At 45.5% G+C, this 25,938-nt stretch overlaps 1 protein-coding gene across 1 annotated transcript; it reads right to left on the bottom strand.

Moving 5' to 3' along the window:
- tent4a (terminal nucleotidyltransferase 4A) lies at nucleotides 1–24,891 on the bottom strand. The gene is made up of 13 exons (XM_056298266.1): nucleotides 23,870–24,891; nucleotides 19,342–19,465; nucleotides 18,838–18,884; nucleotides 18,604–18,724; nucleotides 18,271–18,378; nucleotides 14,774–14,902; nucleotides 14,343–14,556; nucleotides 11,668–11,794; nucleotides 11,461–11,564; nucleotides 7,943–8,133; nucleotides 7,630–7,788; nucleotides 5,804–5,977; nucleotides 1–3,744 (listed from the first exon to the last, which is right to left on the bottom strand). The coding sequence occupies exons 1-13, from the start codon at nucleotides 24,796–24,798 to the stop codon at nucleotides 3,592–3,594; spliced, it is 2,580 nt and encodes an 859-aa protein (XP_056154241.1). The 5' UTR covers nucleotides 24,799–24,891; the 3' UTR covers nucleotides 1–3,591.
- Between the last annotated feature and the right edge of the window lie 1,047 nt (nucleotides 24,892–25,938).

Genomic DNA, 25,938 nt, shown 5'->3' with positions numbered 1-25,938 from the left:
TTGGCAGTTTTAAAATGTTTATTAAAAAATAAAATAGAAAAAAATATACCGGTACATAAAAATGTTTAAAACAAAAGCTGGGCAGCGGGTTCCTCTGGCCACCTAGGCGCCCATTTTGAGGGCTACAGCTCACATGAATCGGCCAGGACACAGAGGAGCCGCCCCCTTTCTCTAAATGGCAGCCGCCAGTTTAAAATCCCTCATTGTATTGCAATGGGGGTGTATCACATTGCATCTACATGTACATGTTTATGCCAAAATCTCAGTGGCCCCAGTCACCCTCTGTCATTTCCTTTTCCTTCATTTGAGCCATGATGAATAGGTGAATGCAACATGGTGGAAGGCCACTAAGGGGTTTGCCTCCACATACACCACCTACTTCCTTTTGGGGGGAAAACGAAGAGGAAAAAAAAATTAATTTGCAGGTTGAGCGACACGGGACCACTGAGATGTACAGAGATATAAATCCATACAGACTTCTTAGGATACGGCATGTCAGCCTTAGCTCTGTCAAATGGCAGGCAACTCTAACCCGGTCACCAAAATTCCATCAAAGAGCTTATCTTCAGCTCCTCGTCAATGCTGGTTCGGTTCTCTTGAAAGCAGACCTAGCAGTTGGGGATGCTACTTTGGGAAGTTGGAAAAGCTTGCCTACCATATCCATCTCAGATAAAGCTAGCTCATACACATCAGGGATCAGGACTGAATGTAACACGGAGCATTTAATGGGCAATCCAAACCATTACTTCTCTGGTGGGCTGGAAAAATCAGACTGACAATAAATACATTATGTAAAAACAGAGTTAATGCAATTAAGGATACCTCTCTGTACAGCTACGGAGGATTCGGAGGCTGTACGGCATCCACTATTTGAGTTCTAAAAACCATTTAATTATTTATGAGGCATCAGTCTAGCTAGATGTGACAAGTAGCTCTCCATAGGGCCTTAAGCGAGGGAGCATTAACCCTGCTTGTGGGAACACAGGAGTCAACTGAGGTGGAGTTTTGAATGGCGGATCAGAGTTGCCGTGGTAAAAACAAACAAAACACCGAGTGTTACATCAGCACTCAACACGGTCTCAGTAAAAAAGCCAGAGGACTCGCTAGCAGATAACTTCACCCCTCCAAGAGTGCCCCGCAGAGTGCAAGTCGCTCTCTAGGTGCACCTGCCCATGAGCCATTGAGCAGTTGATTAAAAACCAGCTGTGAATCTCACTAGTCTCTCCCATGCTCACTGAGACACACACCGACACAGACCTAACCACTGACATTAACATCCCGCTTCCCTATGTTTGACAGAGATGTAGAAAACTAGACTTTTGAGACATATCATGACTTGCATACAGATACAAAGGGTAGGATGAATTGGGATAGGTCGGGGTTTTGTAGTTCACTAATAAGTTTGGCTATCAAGTCAGCCCGTCCAATGGCGAGAGTTGTTGAAACTAGTTTGACGGCAACATTACTCCAGTCCATCAAGCAGTGGTTGTCTATTGGAGAAAAAAAAAATCAACAGAAATATAAAGGTGACACAATAATTAGAATAATCCACTTGCATAGTAATAACAACAGCGTGTGTGGTGTTCTGGGCGAGTCACAGCCTTTTGACAGTCCCCGTCTGTAAGTGTTTGCGCTTTTGTGACACGGTGTGCCCGCAGAAACGATGTACACACACTCCCAAGTAAACACAAAGAAAGGCATTGCAAACAATTAGCGGAAGTACCTGGCAATCAAATATACACAAGATTCCTGAACGGAATCAAAATAGAATTCCCTTTCTCTAGGGTCCTTGGTTCAGGAAGACCCTCCCTCCTCATCCTCCTCCTTCGTCCACGCTGACAAAGGAGAGTCCTTTATTGTTTGAGCACCTTAATGTTGGTCTGCACTGATTTACAGCTACAGGCAAGAGTTGACCAGAACCACTGATCTTGGATCAGAGCTCCACACCGATGTGCCCAAACACAGCTAGGGGGCAGATCAGGAATTCCTTGTCCCTGGAGTCAGTGGTTTATTGCAACTCTGGCCGCTACTCTTGATCTTCAAGTTCAGGTCAGGTCAGCTGTGCCCTCACCTAAACCCCACCTTCCTACATCACTCAGTAAGAGAACACAAGCACACATATCAGAACACACCAGCATACAACGTGTGTAAGTAACCAGACTCTCATGCTAAAATCCTGCACTATGGTTTTCAAACTCTTCTCCAGTTTGGGACAATGAAGAGGAAGAAAGCCAGGACGCTACTAGCCTTCCCCTGACTGAAAATATTATGGCAACAGTAGAGTCCATTAAAAAGGACACACAGACCGATGAGCGCGCACTCATGCCCGTAGGTTGTGGTAGCTGGTTGTGGAGTAAATGCGCCATCTGCTGTGGAGTGTTTATAGTTAGGCGAGAGCTCCCTCTGGTGGTGAAAGCAGAATTGCGTCGCCTTCCCTCTGAACCTGCGTGACACGGGGCGCGCTTCCTCCCTTCACTCCTTCCCACTAACTTAGACGGGGGACAGAATTTTTCTGGGGACTATTCTTTTCATCTTGTCCATTTTAGAGGACAGAGTGTGATGAGGGAAGGAAGACTCTTCGGGAGAAAATAGCTTCTTGCCCCTCGCTGTTCTGGCTTCCCTTTGACACAGTACAATGTCTGTCTGTGAGCAGTAGAGGAATAGGGGACGTTAGACCTCGATCCATCTCAACCGGACCTGTCACACACACGCACACGCACACACACACGCACACGCGCACACACGAATACCTCTCCATAAGATGCTGCCTGGGGAAAGTTTTTGTAAACTCTCTGCAAAATTAAAACTCTACAAAAATAAAATAACCATATTAAAAAAAAAACAAAATGCCTTTACATAAACACACAAAATTAAATAAACATTTATTTTTCAAAAGAAAAAAATTATTATTGCACAAATGAAAAACCGTTTTGTTCTTAAGTGTGTACACTGGGTTGGGGACCGGGGGCGGGGGGGCCTGTCGTAGAAAAATGGGCAGCTTGGCTGCAAGGGGTCAATACAGAGCCACGACAAGGTCAGCAAAAATAAAGCGGTTCATGCAACAGACTAAACATGGCCGCTCCTACCTGGCAATGACATTATGCAATACTTATCAGGGCCCTCGATGAAGGTAAAAAAAAAAAAAACACAACGGAATAAAAACAGGAATAATGAACTAAACAAAAGAGGAGGGAAAAAAACGTACAAGGGAAGAAGAGAAAGTCAAAACATATCTCCGGCCCAAGCAGGTCATCCCAGTCCAGAGCGTCCGCTGACGAACCGTGTGGGGGCTGAACGGGTGGCAGCAGGGCGCTGCGTCAGCCCCGTTCTGAGGAGGAAGCCACTTGGTAAAAAAAAAACAAAAAAAACCATGCGGCAATGAAGAGACAAAGAGCGAGAGATAGGAGAGGTGGAGAGAGATGCAGAGCTGAAGGCTGTTGTTCCGTGTCAAGGCAGCCTGCAACCGTTCGCTGCTGGTCTCTGGTACTCTGTCTGTCTGTCTGTCTGTCTGTCTGCCTTCAAGACGAAGAGCCAGGGTGTGCAGACAGACGGGAGAAGGTGGTGGCGGCGGCGGCGGCAGTGGGGTGTTTTCTATCTGCTAAGGCTGACAGGAAGACTGTCCCGCTTTCTGCGCCGCCAGGTGTTGCGGTGGTACTGTGTGTGTGTGTGTCCACGGTTGGCCAGGACGGGACTGCTGACCAGTGTGGGGTTATGGAAGCTCTTCATGTTGAACTTGACCCCATTCTGAGGAGGAGGGGGGAGAAGAGGGGAAGGGGGGAGAGAGAGGAGACATATTCACTACTGTAATCTTGTTAATTCCTGACAAAAAGGACCATAAGCTGTATATGGGGGGAAAAAAAGGCTTACACACATATACCGTCCCCTCTTTTTTTGGGGGGGTTCCCTCTTTCCCCCCCCAATTGTATCCACCCAATTATCCCACTCTTCCGAGCCGTCCCGGTCGTTGCTCCAACCCCCTCTAATGATCCGGGGAGGGCTGCAGACTACCACATGCCTCCTCCGATACACGTGGAGTCGCCAGCCGCTTCTTTTCACCTGACAGTGAGGAGTTTCGCCAGGGGTACGTAGCACGATCACGCTATTTCCCCCTTCCCCCCTGAACAGGCGCCCCGACCGACCTGAGGAGGCGCTAGTGCAGCAACCAAGAAACATGCCCACATCCGGCTTCCCACCTGCAGACACAGCCAATTGTGTCTGTGGGGACGGCTGACCAAGCCGGAGGTTACATGGGGATTTGAACCGGCGATCCCCGTGTTGGTGGGCAACAGAACAGACCGCTGTGCCACCCGGACGCCCCGTCCTCTCTCTTTTTAAAGGAGACATCAGAGAGTCAATCTGCGTACTCAAATTGTAATACTGTCTCACCTCAGCAGCTTATGGAACAGGATTAAATGAAGAGGGGGGGCGTTCAAACATCCCCATCACTCGTTTAAACACGCTCCATACAAAATGTCAACTTTGAAAAATTGATTTGCACTGCTCACTAGCGCTCCACCGTGGCACAGTTGTGCACGCTAAACAAAACCAGACCGATCCGGTTCAAATCTTTACATCTTAGGAAACAGTGATTCGGCGACTGAAACGTGTGACTGGTAAACCTGTCGTTTAGAAACGGTCCTAACTCACGTTCTACCACGTGGGAATGTGTTTTTGCCAGTAAGCAGGGCAACACCATCTTGCCGGCTTTCAGCATGTGGTTTGAGACAACACATTCTGCCCACACACCACAACAAAGGACAGTACACTTCAGGGGTGGACTGCTTATTATTTCACCACAACGACAATATAAAACTGATCTATGAAAAGCAGCTGATCACATTCTGCACTGACCTAATGCAGCTGAGAACCCACGGCCAACCACCCCAGACCACTACGAAGCAACCCCACATCACCTCATAAGACTTTTGTTCCTACACAACAGTCTTTTTCAGCCTCTCCTAATCACGTAACTGTCAAAATAGCAAATATGGCTGAGTGGTGTGATTTTTTTAATTTTTATTTTGATATACTGTATTATTCCCTGTGGGGAAATTCTTCTCTGCGTTTAACCCATCCTAGCTGTGCAGCTAGGAGCAGTGGGTAGCCGCCGTGCAGCGCCCGGGGACCAACTCCAGCTCGTCTCGCCATGCCTCGCTCAGCACAGACAGGAGGAGTATTAACCCTAACATGCATGCCCTTTCTGATGGTGGGGGAAACCGGAGCACCCGGCGGAAAACCACCGCAGACACGGGGAGAACATGCAAACTCCACACAGAGCATGACCCCTCCCCCCCAAGGTTGGACAACCCCCTGGGCTCGAACCCAGGACCTTCTTGCTGTGAGGTGACAGCGCTAACCGCTGGGTCGCACAAAATGTGAACGAGGGGCAGCTGGCTGAAATGGAACCCGTGCCTCCATGTGGTAGAGACACTCTCCAGTATAACCATCTAACTTGTTGGAAATTCATCATTTTCTCTGCTGTGTCGCCCCAAATATTCCACTAACGATAAAAATCAAATGTATGTGTGTGCTGCGGCAGTTGCTGAGAATGTGCAGCAAATCTGGGGGAAAAAAAAGCTAAAAACAATTAAAACCACTCAAACATTATGAGAAAAATAAACACTTAAAGAAAGAGGAAATAAGAGATGGGTGAACAGAAAAACAAGTGTGGCTTATCCTGTGTGAGAGATGGGGTTCTCCCAGCAGTAATATATATATATATATATATATATATAGTGTGTGTGTGTGTGTGTGTGTGTGTGTGTGTGTGTGTGTGTGTGTGTGTGTGGCATCCAGCGCCTACCTTGTGTGTGTGGCTGGAGTGGGGGCTGGGCAGAGGCTGAGGGCTAGAAAGGGCAGGGATATGAGCGTGGGGTGGGGGGGGCATGTGGACAAAAGAGGGGAGCCCGGTGTCTATACACACCTGTCTGCCAGGTATGGAGTGCATCGTTAGACCACCGGGCAGGGAGACACGGGCCTGGCGCCAGGAAGGGGGAAGAGAGAGCAAGAGAGGGGTGGGGTAGGGGTAGGGTGGGGGGGGGGTGAGAGCTGGTTAGCCACTCAAAAATTACACATGGATATCATTACCTCATCTGGATTAAACCGGAACAAGATAATTAGCATAGGAAGAACAAAACACAAGCCAAAGTGCATTCAATAAGTCACAAATGTGTTTTTTTTGTTGTTTTTTTGTTAAGTAGGCACTCGAGACATAAATTCAGTTCAGTCAGTCAGGGATGACAGCCCTTCATTCCTCTGTCCTACTATCAAACTTTTGTCACTTCCCAGCATTTAAGAAAATAACTTTCTACAAATTGTGTCTTCGAGTAAAAACTCATCAATGCAAAGTAAAAGTTATCCACTACCACTACTTGGTCTACTTTGCTCCCGTTAGGGGGCGCCACAGCGGATCATCCGTTTCCATCTTTTCCTGTCCTCTGCATCTTCCTCTGTCACACCAGCCACCTGCATGTCCTCTCTCACCACATCCATAAACCTCCCCTTTGGCCTTCCTCTCTTCCTCTTCCCTGGCAGCTCCATATTCAGCATCCTTCTCCCAATATACCCAGCATCTCTCCTCCACACATGTCCAAACCATCTCAATCTTGCCTCTCTTGCTTTGTCTCCAAACCGTCCAACCTGAGCGGTCCCTCTAATATAATCGTTCCTAATCTTGTCCTTCTTCGTCACTCCCAATGAGAATCTTAGCATCTGCAACTCTGCCACCTCCAGCTCCACCTCCTGTCTTTTCGTCAGTGCCACTGTCTCCAAACCATACAACATAGCTGGTCTCACAGCCATCTTGTAAACCTTCCCTTTAACTCTTGCTGGTACCCTTCTGTCGCAAATCACTCCTGACACTCTTCTCCACCCACACCACCCTGCCTGCACTCTCTTCTTCACCTCTCTTCTGCATTCCCCGTTACTTTGGACAGTTGAGCCCAAGTATTTAGACTCATCCACCTTCGTCACCTCTACTCCTTGCATCCTCACCATTCCACTGTCCTCCCTCTCATTCACGCATAGGTACTCCGTCTTGCTCCAATTGACTTTCATTCCTCTTCTCTCCAGTGCATACCTCCACCTCTCCAGGCTCTCCTCAACCTGCACCCTACTCTCACTACAGATCACAATGTCATCCGCGAACATCATAGTCCACGGAGACTCCTGCCTGATCTCGTCCGTCAACCTGTCCATCACCACTGCAAACAAGAAAGGTAATGTGAATGCAAAGTAAATGTTATGGTGGGAAAACTTAACTATGAACTGCAACAAAGGCGGTTATCTCGTTCTCTGAATGAAATCTCTTTGCATTTGTACAATTTAACACACAGGCCGTTCCATGTTACAGGGTACTTGGCTGTCAATGGCCTCAACTTTCCGTCCCAACTACCTACAGCATGTTATCACCACTATCATTGTTAGCACAGAGCTAAGTGGAGCTGAGAAGGAGCAGAAAAGGCACCACACTATAATTACAATAGGTCCATCTGAAATAAAACCTGACAGCTTGTTAGTCAACATTCCAGTTCAGACAGCTGATGTACAAGCTGTTGACCAGCAGATTCTTTAACACCCTTGGCGTTTACTTATTCAGGCACATTGGAAAGGTCGGGTCTGTAGGCCTACCTGTGAACCTGGCGGCATAATGAGATGTTGCCCGCCCATGCCAGGCTTGCCAGCGCTCAAGGTGAGGCCCGGGGGCAAAGCCAGGCCCAGCGGCTGGAAAGATGCATACGGGGGGAGGGCTGGCAGAGGGAGGGGGCACGGCGGTGTCGAATCAGAGTCCTGATAACATGAACGAGAAAATGAGTTGGAAATGACACTTTGACATAGTCAAGATGGCTGACAGTGATTGTGATTTTTAAATGTTTTTTTTTAAATGAATTGCGTCTAAAGAAAGAGGGTTGATCAATTATTCTCCGTGTGCGTTTTTCCTTACGTTGTCTGATCCGGAGAGCGATGAGATGGAGGAGGCTGAGGAGTGCTGCTGGGGGCTGGAGATGGACATGGGAGAGTCGGCACTGTGAGGTGACACCGAGTCTCTCTGCTGCTCATCCACACCAACACCAACGCCTACACTCAGCACGCAGCCCGAGTCCTGCTCTGACTCGGGTTCCTTGCGGAGTGAAGCTATGGGAGACAAATATGGACATGGTTGGATGAGACCCACAGCCCCACACACACACAAACACACACCCAAGTAGCCAAACAGCTCTGTTTTCGTTTCCATCAGTAGTTTATTACCAAGAAGCATCAAACTAATTAAACCTTGCAAGTCAGACCAATCTTGTGAGTTGAGTGCAGAGAGCCATCTCAGATTAGTGTCTTGGTGCATGCTCAATACTCCAGGTAAGAAAATCAAACAAGGTTGAATCAGTTCATCTGGACACAATGTTTACTGACAGATACATTTCATCACTCGTCTAAGTGACCTCTTCAGTCTCAACTGACTGCAGCTCAAGTTACCTGCAGTCAGTTGACCTCATCCTTGACTAGGGATGGCCAAGGATGAGGAGGTGCATGTCCTTGACAGGGAGGAACGCTGGTTTGAATGGGGAGTCAAAGAGGCCATCTATGTGAAGAGGGAACGACCATCCCAAGGGGGCTATGTGTGATAAAGTTTGTGAAACCTTTTAGTATTACCCAGAGTCCTATATTAACTGCTCATAAAACGTGGTCTGATGAAAGATAGGCATAAATGCTAAACAAATGCAAATTCGTAACTTCATCACGCCCGAAATTAAAAGTAAACAACTGAATATTCAATAACCACGTTGGAGACTATACAACCACATGGAACCAAACCATGTTGAAAGAAAATACAACCTTTCTGTTCTGTGTGAGGCATTAGTAGGATACAAAACCCCCTGATCCTGTCTTGTTTTATACCTGGGACAAGAAGGCTACATATGACTAAGAACTGGTTCAAGACTGATGCACCAGACTACAAACAATGGCTGACCATCACAGAAGATAGCCTAGTGATGGAGAATCTCACATATAGGTTCAGAATGAAGGAAGAGGGCGTCCGGGTGGTGTGGCGGTCTATTTCACTGCCTACCAACACGGGGATCGCTGGTTTGAATCCCCGTGTTACCTCCGGCTTGGTCGGCCGTCCCTACAGACACATTAGCTGTGTCTGCGGGTGGGAAGCCAAATGTGGGTATGTGTCCTGGCCGCTGCACTGGCACCTCCTCTGGTCAGTCGGGGCGCCTGCTCGGGGGAGGGGGAACGGAGGGGGGGGGGGATAGCGTGATCCTCTCACACGCTGTGTTCCCCTGGCGAAACTCCTCACTGTCAGGTGAAAAGAAGCGGCTGGCGACTCCACGTGTATCGGAGGAGGCATGTGGTAGTCTGCAGCCCTCCCCGGATCGGCAGAGCAGCGACCCGGACGGCTCGGAAGAGTGGGGTAATTGGACGAGTACAGTTGGGGAGAAAAATTGTGAAAAATCCAAAAAAACAAAAAAAGAAGGAAGGATATTTTGCAAAAGGCTGGGGTTTTGGTTAACATATAAATCAAAATAGTAATGTTTTCTAAACAGAATGTAATCCTGCTCCTTTTCTTTTCTCTTCTATTACCACTGTAAGCATACTTTAAAAAGAAAACAAAGATAGAGTAAAAAAATTCTACATAAATAATGTTTTTATTGAACTCGGGGTTTAAACTGTTGCAGCTGAGGCTGGAATAAGTTTGATTGAGTAACTTGGAAACTTCCATTAGCAGCAATAACCCTAACCAAACATTTGCTGTAGCCGCTAATCCGACCTGCACAACAGTGTGTGTGTGGGGGGGGGGGGGGTCTAGACCATTCCTCCTTACAAATACGTTTCAGTTTATTGATATTTTTGGGATATCTCGCACAAACAGCTCGATTCGGGTATTACCACAGCAATTCAGTAGGGTCAGGGCCAGGACTCTGGCTCCCCCCCCCCTTTCCAAAATGCAAATTTTCCCGTTTCCTGTTTCTATTGTACATCTACTTGTGGGTTTAGAATAATTGTCATGCTGCGTGACCCAACATCTGTAATGCTTCAGATCACAGACCCCTGTTATTCTCCTGCAGAATTGTCTAATTCAGATTCAAACTCCTCGTTCCCTCAATGACTACAAGCTGTCCAAACGCCTGGGCAGAAAAGCAGTCCCAAACTACGACGCGCTCTCTACCATGATGCCTCGGGGCCAGGCTGGGCTTCTGGGGGTTTGCTCTGGATGGAGCCCACTGCAGCGAGTCCCAGCACTTTTTGGTTTTTGTGGCTGTGATGCAGAGCTGAGCCCCGATAACGTTAGATGAAAATGTAATTCTTCAACCAACGAAGACATGAAAAAGTACAGCTGTTTGTGTTATCTGTTCCGACTGCGATTATTTATAATGAAGGTCAGACTGCACCCTATCAGTAAATAATAGTCATTTAATAAATTCGAAAGCATTCACAAACTTCTTCCTCACATCTGAAGTTATAAAGCTGTACAGCAAAGTTGTAATTTTAGAAAGAGAGAAAGAAAGCCACTTTATTTTTGTCATTGTACAGGTTACAACAATATTTGTATATATATTATATATATTATATATATATATATTATATATTTTCTGCATTGAAAACATCATATTGTATAGGAGCGGTGGGCAATTGCAGCACCCGGGGACCAACTCCAGTTCTTCTTTCCATTGCCTTGCTCAGGGGCACAGACAGGAGTATTAACCCTAACATGAATGTCTTATTGATGGTGGGAGGAAACTGGAGCACCCAGAGGAAACCCACGCAGACACGGGAAGAGCATGCAAACTCCACATAGAAAGGACCTGGGACGGCTTGGGGTTCGAACCCAGGACCTTCTTGCTGTGAGGCAACAGTGCTAACCACTGGGCCACCGTAACTGCAGGAGGGATAAGCCTGACAATCTGTTACATGCATGATACTGGTCAGTGCACGCTTACATACTGCTTTTTGTGTCAGTGCTGTGCGACTTGTTCTATGGTATAGAGTCCTCAACACAACAAACTCTACTAGTCCCCAGTGCCATTATTGTTGTTTGCAGTTGTGCTGCATTGCATCTCAAATCCATAGCCCCCTTAGTTTGGTCTCCAAAGCAGTGATTGGACCATCCACGTTATGGATGGGCCCACCTCTCTGAAATCACTTTCAGCGAGACAGACTTCGGACAACATGTGTGGGAAAGATCATTGTTAGTGACTCACAAGATTGCTTTGGTTTGCAAGGTATAACTTTTTTTTTTTTTTTTTGCTTCATTCTCAAAACAACTGTTAGATGTTAGAAGGGAAAATCTACTTCATTTAACAAAATATGTATATATGATTAAGAATGTTGCAGTTTAAAATCTATAATCTATCGAGAACCTTTTCATAATATTTTCAAAACACTCACTTCAAGTAGAAGTTTTACTCTTTAAGAGTTGTTGCATTATACAGAGTTGTGTGTCAGATCTGAGGAACGTACCTCTGTTTTCAGTTTGTGCCAGGTGCTTGCCCCCCCACTTCTTGATGATCCACTCCCTGTACTCGATCACTTCCTGGGTTAACCGGATTATCCTCCCCAGTGTGCTGTGAGGAGAGGGGGAAAAGGGTTTTAGCCTTGTGGCATGGACATCTTGGGTACTGACAAGACTCTCTGCTACTGGACTGGGGTGTAAACCATGTGTCCTACCTTTCAGAGTCCTTATTGGGGTACGACCTTGCTAGCGGTGACACAGCGTGGCCCAGGATTGTGTAAGCGTAATCAAACACGTTCTTCACGTGCATGGCACCGTAGGAACTCCTACCCACATCGTTACCTAGAAAAACAAAGGAAAACACGTTACGGTCTTGAACATAAATGGTTACAGCTGATAGCATCATACTGTAAGCAAATTGGAGATAGTTTGCGATTAAACCTCTCTTTTCCTAGTTTTTATCCCTTTTAACTTACTCTAAACTAAGTTTTATAATTGTGCATGAGATATTGATAAGAAACTGTCATTTGAGAATTTGTTGGCAACAAAACCTTTAAGAGCAAAATTACCCAAACATGTTCAAACAGTTTTAGGAGTTAATAGACTCCAGTGCGGATTGTTTTAATCTTATACCACATGAACTCTGGAGGTTAAAAAAAATTTTTTTTGGGAGCCCCTCCCCCCCCTTTTCACCCCAATTGTACTTGGCAAATTACCCCTACTCTTCATATCTGGCTTCCCACCCACATACACTGCCAATTGTGTCTGTAGCGACGCCCAACCAAGCCAGAGGTAACATGGGGATTTGAACTGCCGACTCCTGTGTTGGTAGGCAACAGAATGGACCGCTACACTACCCGGGCGCCTCTGGAGGTTAAGTTTGATAAAAGCAAATATAGCATTTGCGTCCTGGAACATCTAAGTCAACGATGATGGATTTTCAATTAGGGATGGACAGGGTTAACTGACTAGTTATTTAAATATTTAGAAACGTGCTTAACGGGCATCCAGAACTCCGGAAAAGTAAAGAGTCCGGCCCCTCTCCAGGAATTTGGTACCACAGCCTATGTACTATGTGTGGAGGTGAGCCCAACTATATATCTAGTTGGTACCGCTCCATCTCTCGCACCAGCTCAGGCTCCTTCCCTGCCAGAGAGGTGACATTCCACGTCCTGAGGACCAATCCGTGATGCTGGAAGTTGGCACAACCCTGTCCCCGCCTTTGCCTGCCACCTGGCCTACATTGCACCCTACCCCAATGCTCATCCCTGTGTGTAGTGGGTCCACGGGGTGGTGGCTCCATGTTGTTTTTTCGGGCTGGGCCGACCAGGCCCCATGGGCCGAGGCCCGGCCACCAGACACTCACTGGCAAGCTCCCTTCCCAGGTCTGGCTCCAAGGGGGGGCCCCGGTTTCCCTTTTCCAGGTGAGGCGCTGTAGCTCTGCTGATGTACTTTCATTGGGTTTCTTGGGAAACATGGCCATTGTAACTCTAGTTAATGGTCACACCCATATTTGCAAATGAAACTGATCGTTGGTTTTGGTCGTTATGCAGATGTATTGTTTATAAGGGTGGGGACACCTGCAGTCAGTTGAGACTGAAGAGGTCACTTAGACAAGTGCTGAAACATTTCTCTCACCTGGATTATTGAGCATGCATATGGGCAACATGATCCAGAAAGGGCCAGTGTGTGTGCAGGTCTTTGTTCCAACCAAGCAGTTACACACCTGAGTCTACAAGTCAAGGTCCTTAGCAAAGAGTATTGGTTGACTAATGGAATCAGGTGTGTAACTGCTTGACTGGAACAAAGACCTGCACCCCTTCTGGATCATGTTGCCCATCCCTGCATTACTTAGTGTCAAATTTGGTTTGCAAATAGTGTATAAAGTGGGCCAATCACATGACTGCTTTTAACTTAAAGTCAGCCATTTTGACACTTGGCATCAATACCATATAGGGCTGCACCTGATGATTGAGTTTGGTAATCTATTAATCTGATGACAATTCCTTTGATTTAGCGATTCAGTTAGATTAAAAAAAAGTTAATTTCCAGCATCAAATAAAAGTGTTTTATTCTAAAACACTTGCACCTGGTAGAGGCTCTACTGCACACGTCAATGTATTGACACCAAGATGGCAAGAGAGAGAGAGCCGAAGATGTTCATCCCGTTCTCTGTGTATGTATCCTTGTGTGTATATGTGCACTGCTGAGTGGTGGCTCCCATTTATTTATTTTTTCCTTTTGTCAGTTTGACAGGTAGCCCCTCCATCTGACAGTGTACTCATGCCATTTACACAAATTCATTTGATCTGCATTAAAAGCAGCTCGCTTTGGTGTTGGCTCATTACTGTTGCGCTCCCATGCAAGGTGAGTTTGGCTTTGCACATTTTACAGAGCGCCGTCTTTGTTGACACAATTCAAAGACACTTTATTGGATGCAGCACCCACCCACCATACCTTTAAAATATGTTTTCACTTATGCAGTGACGTAGCTTGCTATGCAGAATGTGCCAGCTCATCGATCATGGAATGCCAACAATTTTTTTTTCATTGATTTTTTTTTATTGATTAGTTTTCCCAGCCCTAATGTCCTGACCTCTATTTGTAATGCTGAATTTAATTAAAATTAACCAGTTGTTGGCTCTATTTTCAGTTTGATCCATTCCCTGAGTATAAATCCTATCCATATTTAATGTGCCAATTTTTCAGAACCAGAATCATGTTTATTGGCCACGTAGGTTTGCACATACATGTAAGTTGACTCCGGTTTCATGGCTCTCTGTGTACTTAACATAGAATAACAACACGACAACACAAAAATGTTTCTTTAAGAAAGAGTGAAAACCGTATCTTCTATGAATTACACTACCACAAAGACAGGCAGACAGACCTGGAAGCAGTGGGTCCTCTATACAGAGCATGGATGGTCTGTAACCGTTGTTCATAGCCTTCATGATCTCCTCCTTGGCCATGTAGGCGCCACCATTCTTAATGCGGATGCCTGTTTTCATGTAGTTGAAGTGGCGGCCGTAGAGCTCAAAGAACTCAATGAGCAGGACACCCAGGTTCTCATTGGGGTTCCTGGCGTCAATGCGAGGATGGAGCTGAAAGGCAGAGATTGAGTGGGGGTAGCGACTGAGTTACTGTTATTTAGACCAGCAACGGAAAACAACCAAATGAATTAGCAATGTATTTGTATGTATACTCAGCAGATTTGGAAACCGTATAATAGAAGGTTTCTTCTCTAGTTACAATGCAGTTGTTATACTGACGACATATTGATATGTATGTGTATTAGTATGCGTGTGTGCGTGTTTGTACCTGCAGGAAGCTGATGACCATAAGGATGAGACTGTAAGAGCTGATGCCTCCGGTAAAGACTTCATTCAGGTCCCTCTGCAGCAGAAACTGCTTCAGCACAAAGATCAGGTAAGGAAGCACTGGATACTTCTGAGGTTGGACGAAAAGGAGAAGATCATGTTGAGCGTAAAGTCAGACTTAAGGGTTTTGCAATAGAGAGGAGGATAAACAACAGAATCTATTAAGGATCTAGATTTAATCCACTGTGGCGACCCCTAACAGGAGCAGCCGAAAGTATATCCATCCCGGTCGCTGCTCCACTCCCTCTGCCAGATCCGGGGAGGGCTGCAGACTCCCTACCACATGCCTCCTCCGATACATGTGGAGTCGCTAGCCGCTTCTTTTCACCTGACAGTAAGGAGTTTTGCCAGGGAGACGTAGCGCGTGGGAGGATCATGCTATTCCCCCCCAGTTCCCCCTCCCCCCCAAACAAGCGCCCCGACCGACCAGATGAGGTGCTAGTGCAGTGACCAGGACACATACCCACCCGCAGACACGGCCAATTGTGTCTGTACGGACAGCCGACCAAGCCGGAGGTAACACAGGGATTCGAACCGGCCATCCCCGTGATGGTAGGCAAAGGAATAGACCGCTACGCTACCCGGACACTCAATATTTTTTTAAAATTTACATTCAATTCATGGGACTCACTGAGGAGCGTGGGCTGGCTTTGTGGATTTCTTATGAATTGTCTAGAATTCCGTACAGGAGCTTGGAAAAGCCAAGCATTTAAAAGGGGACTTATCAAATCACGATCACGGGGATGTGAATAGCTTTTGTCCACTGTGCTATACATTGGAAAGGATATTCAGTGGCGGAGAACATATAACTCAATGTACTGAAGCCCCACAAAGTTTGGTAATTGTAATTAAAAAAGAAAAAACATTTGTTCATTCGTTCTTGTATTAAAAAGGGAACATCACCTCAACACAGATATGCGGTTTGTGTGTACGCATACGTTTGTGTGTACGTATGTGTAAACCAAAGCAGTTTGGCACGTCACGGCTGACCTGACTTTTCAAGTATGTGTTTAATAGGTGGGAGACAGAGTTTCTGCAGCCTTGCTTGTGAGCACATGAGTGGAGATGACCTTTTAATAGCAAGACTGAGCAGGCGCCCCTTCAGATGAAATATAAACAATATCAACCATCGCTGTCCTGATCCCACATGGTTGTAGAAAAAAAAGCATGAAACTACAAGCTTATAAAGTGCATTCTGGGGTTAAGCCCAACACAAATATTCAAGAAAACGAAACAAACTGCACAATTAAAAAAAAACCCACACAATAAGACAGCAAGTAGAATCCCGTATTCATGACAGTTTGCTGGAATGATGCCTGGAATTCCACTATCGCATTAGTGCCTACAACTGTATCCAGAGCAAGCAGAGATTCATTGACAGAGATGTGTCTAGACCTATAGGGGTAAAAGAAAAATCACCTCTATAGGGGATATTGTCAGTTGTTTGGCATTAGGACTGAAGCGGCACACACACTAAACTCAAGTTGAATTGAGATTATGCTTCGCATAGTGTTGCTGAGGTTTGTTCTAGGGTCACTTAGGAAATGAGACAAACCAATAACAAATTACAAAAGGGCAGTGGCTTTTCCTATTCAAGTAGGAATTTCCTGAGTCCAGTTATTTATGCCACATATGAAAAGGGGATGGTTTGGAGAGTATAAGAGCTCCTGTCAAAGAAAGTTAAATCAGTTTATCTGGACACAACGTTTATTGAGAGAAACGTTCCATCACTCATCTAAGTGACCTCTTCAGTCCAAGCTGACTGCAGGTATCCCCACCCTTATAATAACACAGTGGCACAACACCAAAACCAACGATAAAGTTTCATATGCAAATTGCCGTGACCATTAACTGGAGTTACAATGGCCATGCGTACTATTCACAGAGGCCTTTATGCATGCTCAAAAACCCCCCTGGTTCAGGGATGGTCGTTCCCTCTTCACATTGATGGCCTCTTTGACTCCCCGTTCAAACCAGTGTTCCTCCCTATCAAGAATGCGCACATCCTCATCCTTGAAAGAGTGGCCACTGGCCTGTGGAAAAAGCTCCTATCAATCATTAAAACTGGGGCAATTTTGGAGAAATTAGCAATTTCAACATCCCCCCCCCTCAAAAAAATCCCCCCCCCCTTCTTTGCTTCCCCCTGCCTTCCCATAACTCCTTCCTCCGAAACAGGTTCATGGACATGCATGAGTTTGGCTGTTGTAATTTACAGAACTAGTGTTTTCCTTGATAATCTATGCATGTAAAAAAAAAGAAAGAATTTCAGCGAATCCCTTAGTTACGCCAACACTGATGTTGTGAAGCACTCTTGTAAAGGTGAATTATTTAGACAAACGCCATTTAGTCTATCCACCTCGACAAGATCCATAGATTTTGAGATCCTCAATACAGACGCTGGGTTAGTCGCAGAGGCTTGATTTTCTCTCAGCTCATTTGAATTATTCAGAACTGTAAGAGTGAAATTTAATTTTTTCACAAATAACACCCAGAGAAATTTGCCCACCCCAGCTTTAATAACCCCAACTCTAGCAACATTAAATAATTCCAAAAGTTCTGAGTTTTTGTTGCTTAGAATTCGTTAACAGCCTACAACTACTAGCGTTAGCCGTCTAAACATTTGCTCTAGTATTAGTCAGAGTAAACAACAAAATTTTCTCAAATGGTGGTGTCAGGGTGGCGTAGCAGTCTATTCCGTTGCCTACCAACACGGGGATCCCGGTTCGAATCCCTGTGTTGCTTCCGGCTTGGTCGGGCGTCCCTACAGACACAATTGGCCGTGTCTGCGGGTGGAAAGCCGGATGTGGGTATGTGTCCTGGTCGCTGCAATAGCGCCTCCTCTGGTCTGTCGGGGCGCCTGTTCAGGGGGGAACTGGGGGGAATAGTGTGATCCTCCCATGCGCTACGTCCCCCTGGTGAAACTCCTCACTGTCAGGTGAAACAAAGCGGCTGGCGACCCCACATGTATCGGAGGAGGAATGTGGTAGTCTGCAGCCCTCCCCAGATTGGCAGAGGAGGTGGAGCAGCAGCAACCGGGACGGCTTGGAAAATAGGGTAATTGACCAAGTACAATTGGGGAGAAAAAGGGTCCCCCCCTCCCCAAAAAAATTAAATCTCAAATGGCTTATAAACATTATTGTTAGAGAGATGGAGCCATACAGCCTTAACTTGCATGGGAAGGGCAGACAAACAAATGCAACTACAAAAAATTACCAAGAAAAAATGTGTGCATAGGGATGAGGTGATGTAGGATTCTGATCACAAAGTTTGAGTTGCATCATTTCCATCAATATTGAGCAAAATCTTATTTTGTCCCCCTATATGTGATTACTACATCCTGACACGGTCCAGCACTAAAGGTCACATTTAAAACAACCGAGCTGTTACGTCCTATTGGGACTGGTTAGCAATATCTCCCCAGCAGTAGGCGTGTCTCACCTTTACATAGTCTTTGATGAAGTGTGCTGCCTTGACTCCAGTCTCCACATTGAAGCTGATGTCTACCTTCACCTCTGTCTCCTGGTCTGTCAGCTTGATAATTGGTACCTAAAGAGACAGAGATTTGAGTATACCAGCAAATTAAAAAAAAAAATCACTTTATACGATCCTTTCTCTTTTGTGCCAATATCACAGAAAAAAATTAAAAACACAACGACTATAGACCACACGGCTTCAGCTTTTAACTCCCGACATATAGCTGACAGAACTGTGTAAGCTGGCAGTCTGGAACTGCTGAAAAGCAGAACATGTGTTCTGATGGCCAACACTCACAGTAGCCTTGTCGAGCACTTTGATGGAGAAGGGCTCTGCCACATTGTGTTTCCGCAGGGCTTGTTCTAGCTCTTGCAACGGAGGGCGGTCCCACTTCCCAAACACCACCAGGTCAATGTCACTAAGGGGCAATGCAAAGCGGCAAAATTCAAATAGTGTCAACGCAAAAGACAAAGATGGTATGAACTGCACCTTTATTTTTGAGCTCATCCAATTGCTAATAATAGGTCTTGCCTTGTTGGAAGGTATAGCCCGGTGCTGAAGCTGCCAAATATCTGGACCTGAGAAAGCAAGATCAAAGACGTGTTACAACAACGAAGCCACAAATGTGTTGGTTCTGTGTCCTCACTACAAAGTGAAACCATCGACCAAGATGAAAGGAGGCGTGCTAAAAAGTGCTAGTTCGAGTTAAATTCAACATGTTGTTTTGAGCTCTTCCACCACAGCAAAACTTTCAAGGATAGGTCAGTGTCATTTTATGTAGCTTATTCAACTTCTAGAATAGTTTAGTCAGAATGCTGTATCAGTACAGACATTACTGAAGAAGAAGAAGAAGAAGAAGAAGAAAAAAAATAAAATAAGCCAGTGTGTTTTTTAAAAAACGGAAACAATCCTGTCTCCCACAGTAAAGCAGTTTAAATGTGCTCTGTGGGATCAAGAAATGGAAGTGGACCCCGTTCACCTGGAACAAGGAAATAAACAGAAACTCCAAAACAGGTGTACGTGTATGTGTCTTACATCTGCAGTTGGCCAAAGCTCCTTGATGACCATCTCTATCCTGTTGACCACCTCCTTCCTCATGGCGGCTTCCTCTGGCCGAGGACACATGAAGTTGTAGAAGTCCATCACCTCCTCATGGAGTCTGAGCCGAGAGGATGGAAACAAGTGGTTATTCTCTCTCTCTCTCTAACACACACACACACACACACACACACACACACACACACACACAATACTATCACTGGCGAAGTAACAGGATTCGGTTCGAAAAAAACAGCTCAAGAACCCAGAACGAGCACTCCATCATGTACTAGCGCTTCACGTCATATTTACTCTTGACAGATGGGAGTAAGATTAAGAAAACTTTACAATCATGTACACGCATGTAAAAACCCACTTACTTACAGATTTGATAGCTTTCCCTATAATTTTATCAGAAAATTAGGCTCCAGATATCTTCAGATAATCATATGCGATGTTAGCACAGCTATGTTGCCTTAGGCTGCTCACACTATACTGCACTTTCCAAATGGAAAGTAATGGGAGCAGGAAAGCGGTTAGCCTACATCAAAAAATGCTTGTGCCTATGGCAGATATTAACATACTACTCCAATAACCAGGCTCTAGCATACCTTTTAGATATCTAGTAATCCAAGTCGAGGATTTTTAAAACTAAATTATTGTTCTTATCTTTTTTTTTCTGTTGCCGATATCATCTTTTCCTATTTCACGAGCCACTGTTGTTTAATTCAACAATCACCAATACAATTCTTCTAATTATTCATTTGCTCCATTACCCTTATATGAAAAATTAGTTACCATTCTCATCTTCACTAGTGTTAAAAATTGTGGGTGAAACTTGTAATTGTACAATTGATGTGTGGTTTGGAGTCCTCATTCTCATCAGTTGATAATGTCTAAGAAATATGCCTATTAAAAGCAAAAACGTTTTTTTTAATGTAAATTAAGAATATAAACCAGACTTAATTAGAATGCTACTGCTACTAGTAATAATGAGATGGTCCTTTGTTGAAATGGGAAGAAGACAAATACTTAGTAATTACTACTGAACAGTAGTAATAATAATAATCATTACATTATAGTGCTTTTCAAGACACCCAAAGCGCTTATGCATAATAATATTTTATGCGTAGTGAGAGACCACAACTCACTCGTTCAAATAGACACTAGTGAATAATGAAAAAGGTTGACATGCAATGCAAACAAGTGGTCTTGTAACATACAAGTCAAAAGGCTGCTTAGTTTTTTTTCATGAGTAGGATCAGAAAAGTAACTGCATTTTAAATGAAATGTTTCACTAGTTACAACAAAACATGGACTTGTACTTATTAAACCTGTAATAGTATAAATGGAAAAGAGAATAGTTAAAAATGTGTGACTAATGTATAATATATTCCAGTTAGTACTTAGTCTTTACACCTAAAACTGTAATAGTCATTAATAACTAGAGAACAGAGTCCGATCCCCCAAGTCTAATAAACACATAATACACTGCTGGGAAATCTCTCTGTGCATTTGATGGGATCCATGCTGAAACCTGCAGCATGGATATGTATGTGCATGATGTCTTCTGCAAGAGTGAAGCACTTTCTGACATTGGGTTTACACCGTTTGGCTTTTCTTTTTTTTTTATAGCCAATTGTCAATGTCATTTTTACATCAAAGTTAAAAAGGGAGTGCCCTAAAAGTCAGCGGCGTTGAGAAAAATCAACATTTTTAGGCGTGCACGTGGCATCGACCCCTTTATTGCTGGTCGATCTATCACAATAAAAGAAAAGTGAGGTTTTATGCTTCGTGGGCAGCTGACAGTTTATGACAACAACAGCCAGAGTGAATATGGGGAAAGTACTGGTACAAAGCTGGCACTAGTTGTTAGCTACTGCAGCTAGTCTTTACGAACACTGTGCTTTGGAAGACCAGCTTTTTCCAAAGATGAAAAAAAAACCGTTTAGAGCACTGCTTCTTTGTAACACTAATAAAATAATAATAATAAAAAAACCCAACATACCTACATCAAACTACATGTATAGTAACATGGCTTTATTTCAAGCATACAACACATGGACTTTCCCTTCGTGCAACAGCAGAACTTTTCCTATGAGAAATAATTCTAGTAGTTTTTATTGCCTCTCTTCAAAAGCTCCAAGGTCTATTTGTGACAGGAAGGAATGGTAGGATGAAGTTATCTTGTATAGAAGTTTTGCAGTTCAAACGGCTTCATCACTCTTATGTTTTTTTTTTCCCCTTTCGGAATATAAAAAGTGACACCCTGCGTGGGATTGGTACCCGAGTCAAAACTTATCATTAAACACACACATACACACCTGTGTTTTGTATTAGGGTTTAGGATGAATGGGGAAAAAAAGGTCCTTTTGCAACACCATGGTCATATCACCAAAAGTAAGCCTCACATATTTTTTGCTATAGCCAATAAGCCTTCATGTGAAGCAGAAGAGTGGCATTGATAATGTAAACATTATCTGACCAGTTAAATGCTCTGGAACAGTGGATCTCTGTTCAACCCCATGGCCATTCATTTTTCTAGGAATGCACGTCATGATGTCAGTATGAAATACTGAACAGGGAGACTGTCACAATCAATTACCAGGACCCTAGAGAAAGTGCAGCCAGCCCATGTGCCCAGTTCTTGGTGAAAACACTGCCAGCAACCCAGCCTGGCTGGGGCATATTCATGTCCATTACTGGCCAAAGCTATAGTTTTTTTTTAGGCCACCCCCACAGTAAAACAGGCCACTGCCACCCTGACAAGCCCATTTGCACTCACTCAGTTTCTGGACCAAATTTTGAAATAATGAAATAGCACATGGGATTAATACTTCTCTTGTTACATCCCAGAACCTATGCATTTGTAATGGTGTGTTTGCTTTAGTCTACTGAAAAAGCACCACGCAAGCCATGCAGCTCCGGCTGGATGTTATACACACTCAGTGACTATCAATTAACCTTATGTTGACCACTGATGGGCAACATTTTATTGGCACGCAACTATGGAATTATTTTTTTTCCCCAGTGCAACATGCAAATTCCCCCGAGCACTGAATGGAGGTTAAAAACAGCCAGGTTGAAAAGGGTGTCCCCTAAGGCTAATTTACAAGCTAAAACAAGCACTGGAAAACTGGCTCAACAGTAGACGGAGAGGCCGGATGAAACACGTAGTTGATTAGAGCTTTTATGAAAAAGCATTATCAAACAATATGAAATGAAGTGGACGTAGGGAGGCTGAAATGAAATTCTTTAAGTCTTCGACACAGGGACCACTTTCCTGTGAAGCACCAAATTCTTGCACAGCAAGTTCCCAGATGGGTGCAACCATCCATTACAAATATCACAAGTTCATGCAACACATTTGGCGCTTCCTCCATCGTTCTAAGCGAGAAGGCTTCTAGAGAGTTGTGGCTAAAACTTAAGTACAGCAAAAACATAACCTCTACTGTTATAATGCTTATTAGCAATGTATTATGCCTCATATGAATGACTTATTAGAGGTGATCGAAATATAAGAGGGTAAAACCACAGCTGAAGTACTCAAAGTTCTTCTTGGTGCCTCTAGGCAAGTCTTTCCAATGGCAGAGATGTGTATGTCCTATCCCCCCAAACCATGACGTCGTAACGATGGAGGTTTACATACAGACTGAACTGTGGGGGGGGGGGGGAGAGAAAAGGAAACTGGATCTGGATTGTACCCGGAATGACTTTCTGGGTTTAAGGTCACATTTTCTATTGCTCCGTACGACTCAGTTAAACATGCAAGGCAAAAACCTCCGACAGACATGGCATGAAGCAGCCTTTGTTAGAACACGTCGTAACCTTGTCAATTATGCTGTAAAGTGTCATCCCCTGTTCTAATGTAGTGGATGCAGCCCAGGAGAAGGCCACGGGCAAGCAGGGCACAAGCCAGTGCTCATCCCGGACTTCCGAAGTTAAAGACACAGCGCGTCTGAGACAACGACAGTGTGATGTTGCGTTGCTTTGCTTTTTTTTAATTTACTGTCGGATTAAAATAAATGAATAAATAAAAAAAACAGGCTGGCTTACGCTACACGGGAACACGCCAGGCTGAATGAGCAGCTCCGCTCATCAGTCGCTTAACCTTAACGTTGCTCAACTTGCCCACTGGACGGGTGTCATACATGCTAACACGAATTAGCCTCTTTGCCACAGTGACGGGCTGCGCGCAGCAAAACCGTTAGCCCCGGTTAGCTTCCTAGCTAGCCGGGGAGCTTGTGGCGGCGTTTAGCTAGCGCTTCCCTAACGCCTCCGACACTCAACTAACCCGGCTCCGAGCTAAACGCGCGGACGCGTTTAGCTCGGAGCCGGCGAAGCGTCCTCTTATACGGGGATAAATGAACGTTAGCCAGGAGCTAGCACGCTGTTTAACGGCATTCGGGCGCTATATTTATTCCACAAATCGTAATTACAAGGAAAAAAAGAAAAAAAAAGAAAAAAAGGGGTGGGGGTGGTGGGTGGTGGGGGGAGAGTAGGAATAATAAGGTCAGCATCTCACCCAAGAACTCCCGGGTTGTATTTTCTCGTTTTCCAGGGCGTCCAGATGCTCACATAGTTGCCGTTGGTGCAGTTGGAGAGCAAATAATTCATGCCGTATGTGCTCGCCTTGTTGTCACTTTTCCTCCGGCCCGGGTGGTGATTGTGATGGTTTAGAGGCGCGGAGGGGTGAACCTGGTGACGCTTCGCACACATTTGCTGTAAATCGAAAGAGGGATTCTCCTGGAGTTGCTGCTGTTGGTGCTGTTGGTGGTGGTGTTGGTGGTGGTGGTGGTGATAATGGTTGACATTGTTGTGCACGCTGTCACTGAAGTTAAAGACCAGGTTGGCACCTCCGGCATTTTTATTCATGTTATTCCCCGTTACATTTCCACCATTAGTCCTCTCCAACGAGCAACCGGGCGACGGGCTGTCCGCTCCGCAGCCGTGCGAAGAGGACAGCGACGAGGAAGAAGAAGAAGAACACGAAGAAGAACAGGACGAAGAAGAGGAAGAGAAAGATCCGGATCCAGATCCAGATCCCGTCTTTGGGGACGCCGTTTTCCCCGCGCCGGGATCCGCCGTGACACCGGCGTCGCCGGACGGGGTCACGGAGTTCGGTGCGCTCCCGTTCCCGTTGCACAGCGTTATTCCCAGGGGAGGCACCGCAGCGCCGTTCGCGCGGGTGCCGCTCATGATGCTGCGATGGCCGCTGCTCGGGCCGCCGGCCGTAACGCCGCCGCCGCCGCCGCACACACTCTTGGCGGATGCCGCGGCCGGGGCATTTTTAAAAATGTCCAGTGCGGGGTAATTCACGCACTGGTTGTAGTTTTGATTGTGGTGCTGGGCGGAGTGCGCCCGTACTCCCTGAGAAGTCTCCCAGACGTACATCCATAAGGCGTTCGCAGGTCCTTTCTGTTCGGGCTGAATCCAAGCCACCCTCGGATCCATTCAACTTCTATTTTCGGTGAACCTCTCCGAGTGTCTTAAACGAGCCCGCCCGTGATAACCGGCCCGGGGGAGGGAGGGAGGGAGGGGGAGGGGGGGAAGGTTAACTACGCGATCCGAATTACGAAATAGAGGAATACGAAACGTTAACGTTAGGACCATTGATAAAGTGGACCCCCCCCTAACACCGCTAGCTGGAGGAAAAAAAAACGCTAGCAGATTCCTACGGGTATTCAATATGGCGTATTCTCTTCAAATCGATGCGCATGTGTACTGAGTGGGATTTTTAAATTATCGCTGTGAACACACCCCCCGTCCGCCGCCCACTCCCCTCTCTCTCGCTCTCCCTCTCTCGCTCCCTCACCTCGCTAGCTCCCTCAGCTGGCCGAGTGATTAATTGCACAGTATAAATATTTGAATTTTCAATGACAAAATATCTATTTGGAAAACAAAATGACCTACATACAAGGCGTTTATTAATTAAATATAATCAACGAATAGGGGGGGGGTTGTGACATACGGTTAACATTGGTTTTTTTTTTTTTGTAAAACAAAAATGAAGCGACACTTTCAACAAAATCCCTTTTCTTTTTTTTACCACCTACGACATAAGAGGGAAGTGGCTAGCTGGGGGGGGGGATTTGCCGCTTGGTTGAGAACCACAAGCCCCCCCCCTTTACACACCTATTCTCTCTCCTCAACAGCGGGGGGAAAAACTCACATTTCCATTTCACTCCTTTGCAACTTGGTTTCAACGATTTAGCCAAATGTGTGGTAATGTCAGAGTACAACAATGCCCCCCCCTCCTGCGAATCATATCAGATTGACCCATGCACATCCACCACAACCCGGGCTCTCGTTGTGTTGAGCGCACACAGTCTGCGATACGGAGGAAGAGGAGGCGTTGATTATTCCAGACACCACGATGCCATCAGCCCTTGTAACAGCCATCTTCCAGCCCATTACTCTCTGTGATGCAGCAAAAGGGGAGCCGAAGCGAGAGCTGCAGCCGCAAAGGCAGCACCTTCTGTGATGAATATTACGTGTGTGCTTGTGTGTGTGTGCACGCGTATGTGTGTGTGTGTGTGACCGTGTGTGTGTGTGTGTGTGTGAGAGAGAGAGAGAGAGAGCTCCTTGCATAAT

This window comes from Lampris incognitus, chromosome 18, assembly GCF_029633865.1.
Source record: "Lampris incognitus isolate fLamInc1 chromosome 18, fLamInc1.hap2, whole genome shotgun sequence".
Lineage (NCBI taxonomy): Eukaryota > Metazoa > Chordata > Actinopteri > Lampriformes > Lampridae > Lampris > Lampris incognitus.
The sequence above is the reverse complement of the archived record's forward strand: the minus strand, read 5'-3'. Positions and strand labels throughout refer to the sequence as shown.

Bases quoted from the DNA above. Each gene is read 5' to 3' on its own strand.
- tent4a (XM_056298266.1), bottom strand. From the start codon at position 24,798: ATGGATCCGAGGGTGGCTTGGATTCAGCCCGAACAGAAAGGACCTGCG. The intron at 14,557-14,773 runs GTACAAACACGC...TCTGCCTTTCAG, and splicing joins TGGTCATCAGCTTCCTGCAG to CTCCATCCTCGCATTGACGC. The intron at 5,978-7,629 runs GTAGGCCTACAG...TCCTGGCGCCAG, and splicing joins TTATGCCGCCAGGTTCACAG to GCCCGTGTCTCCCTGCCCGG.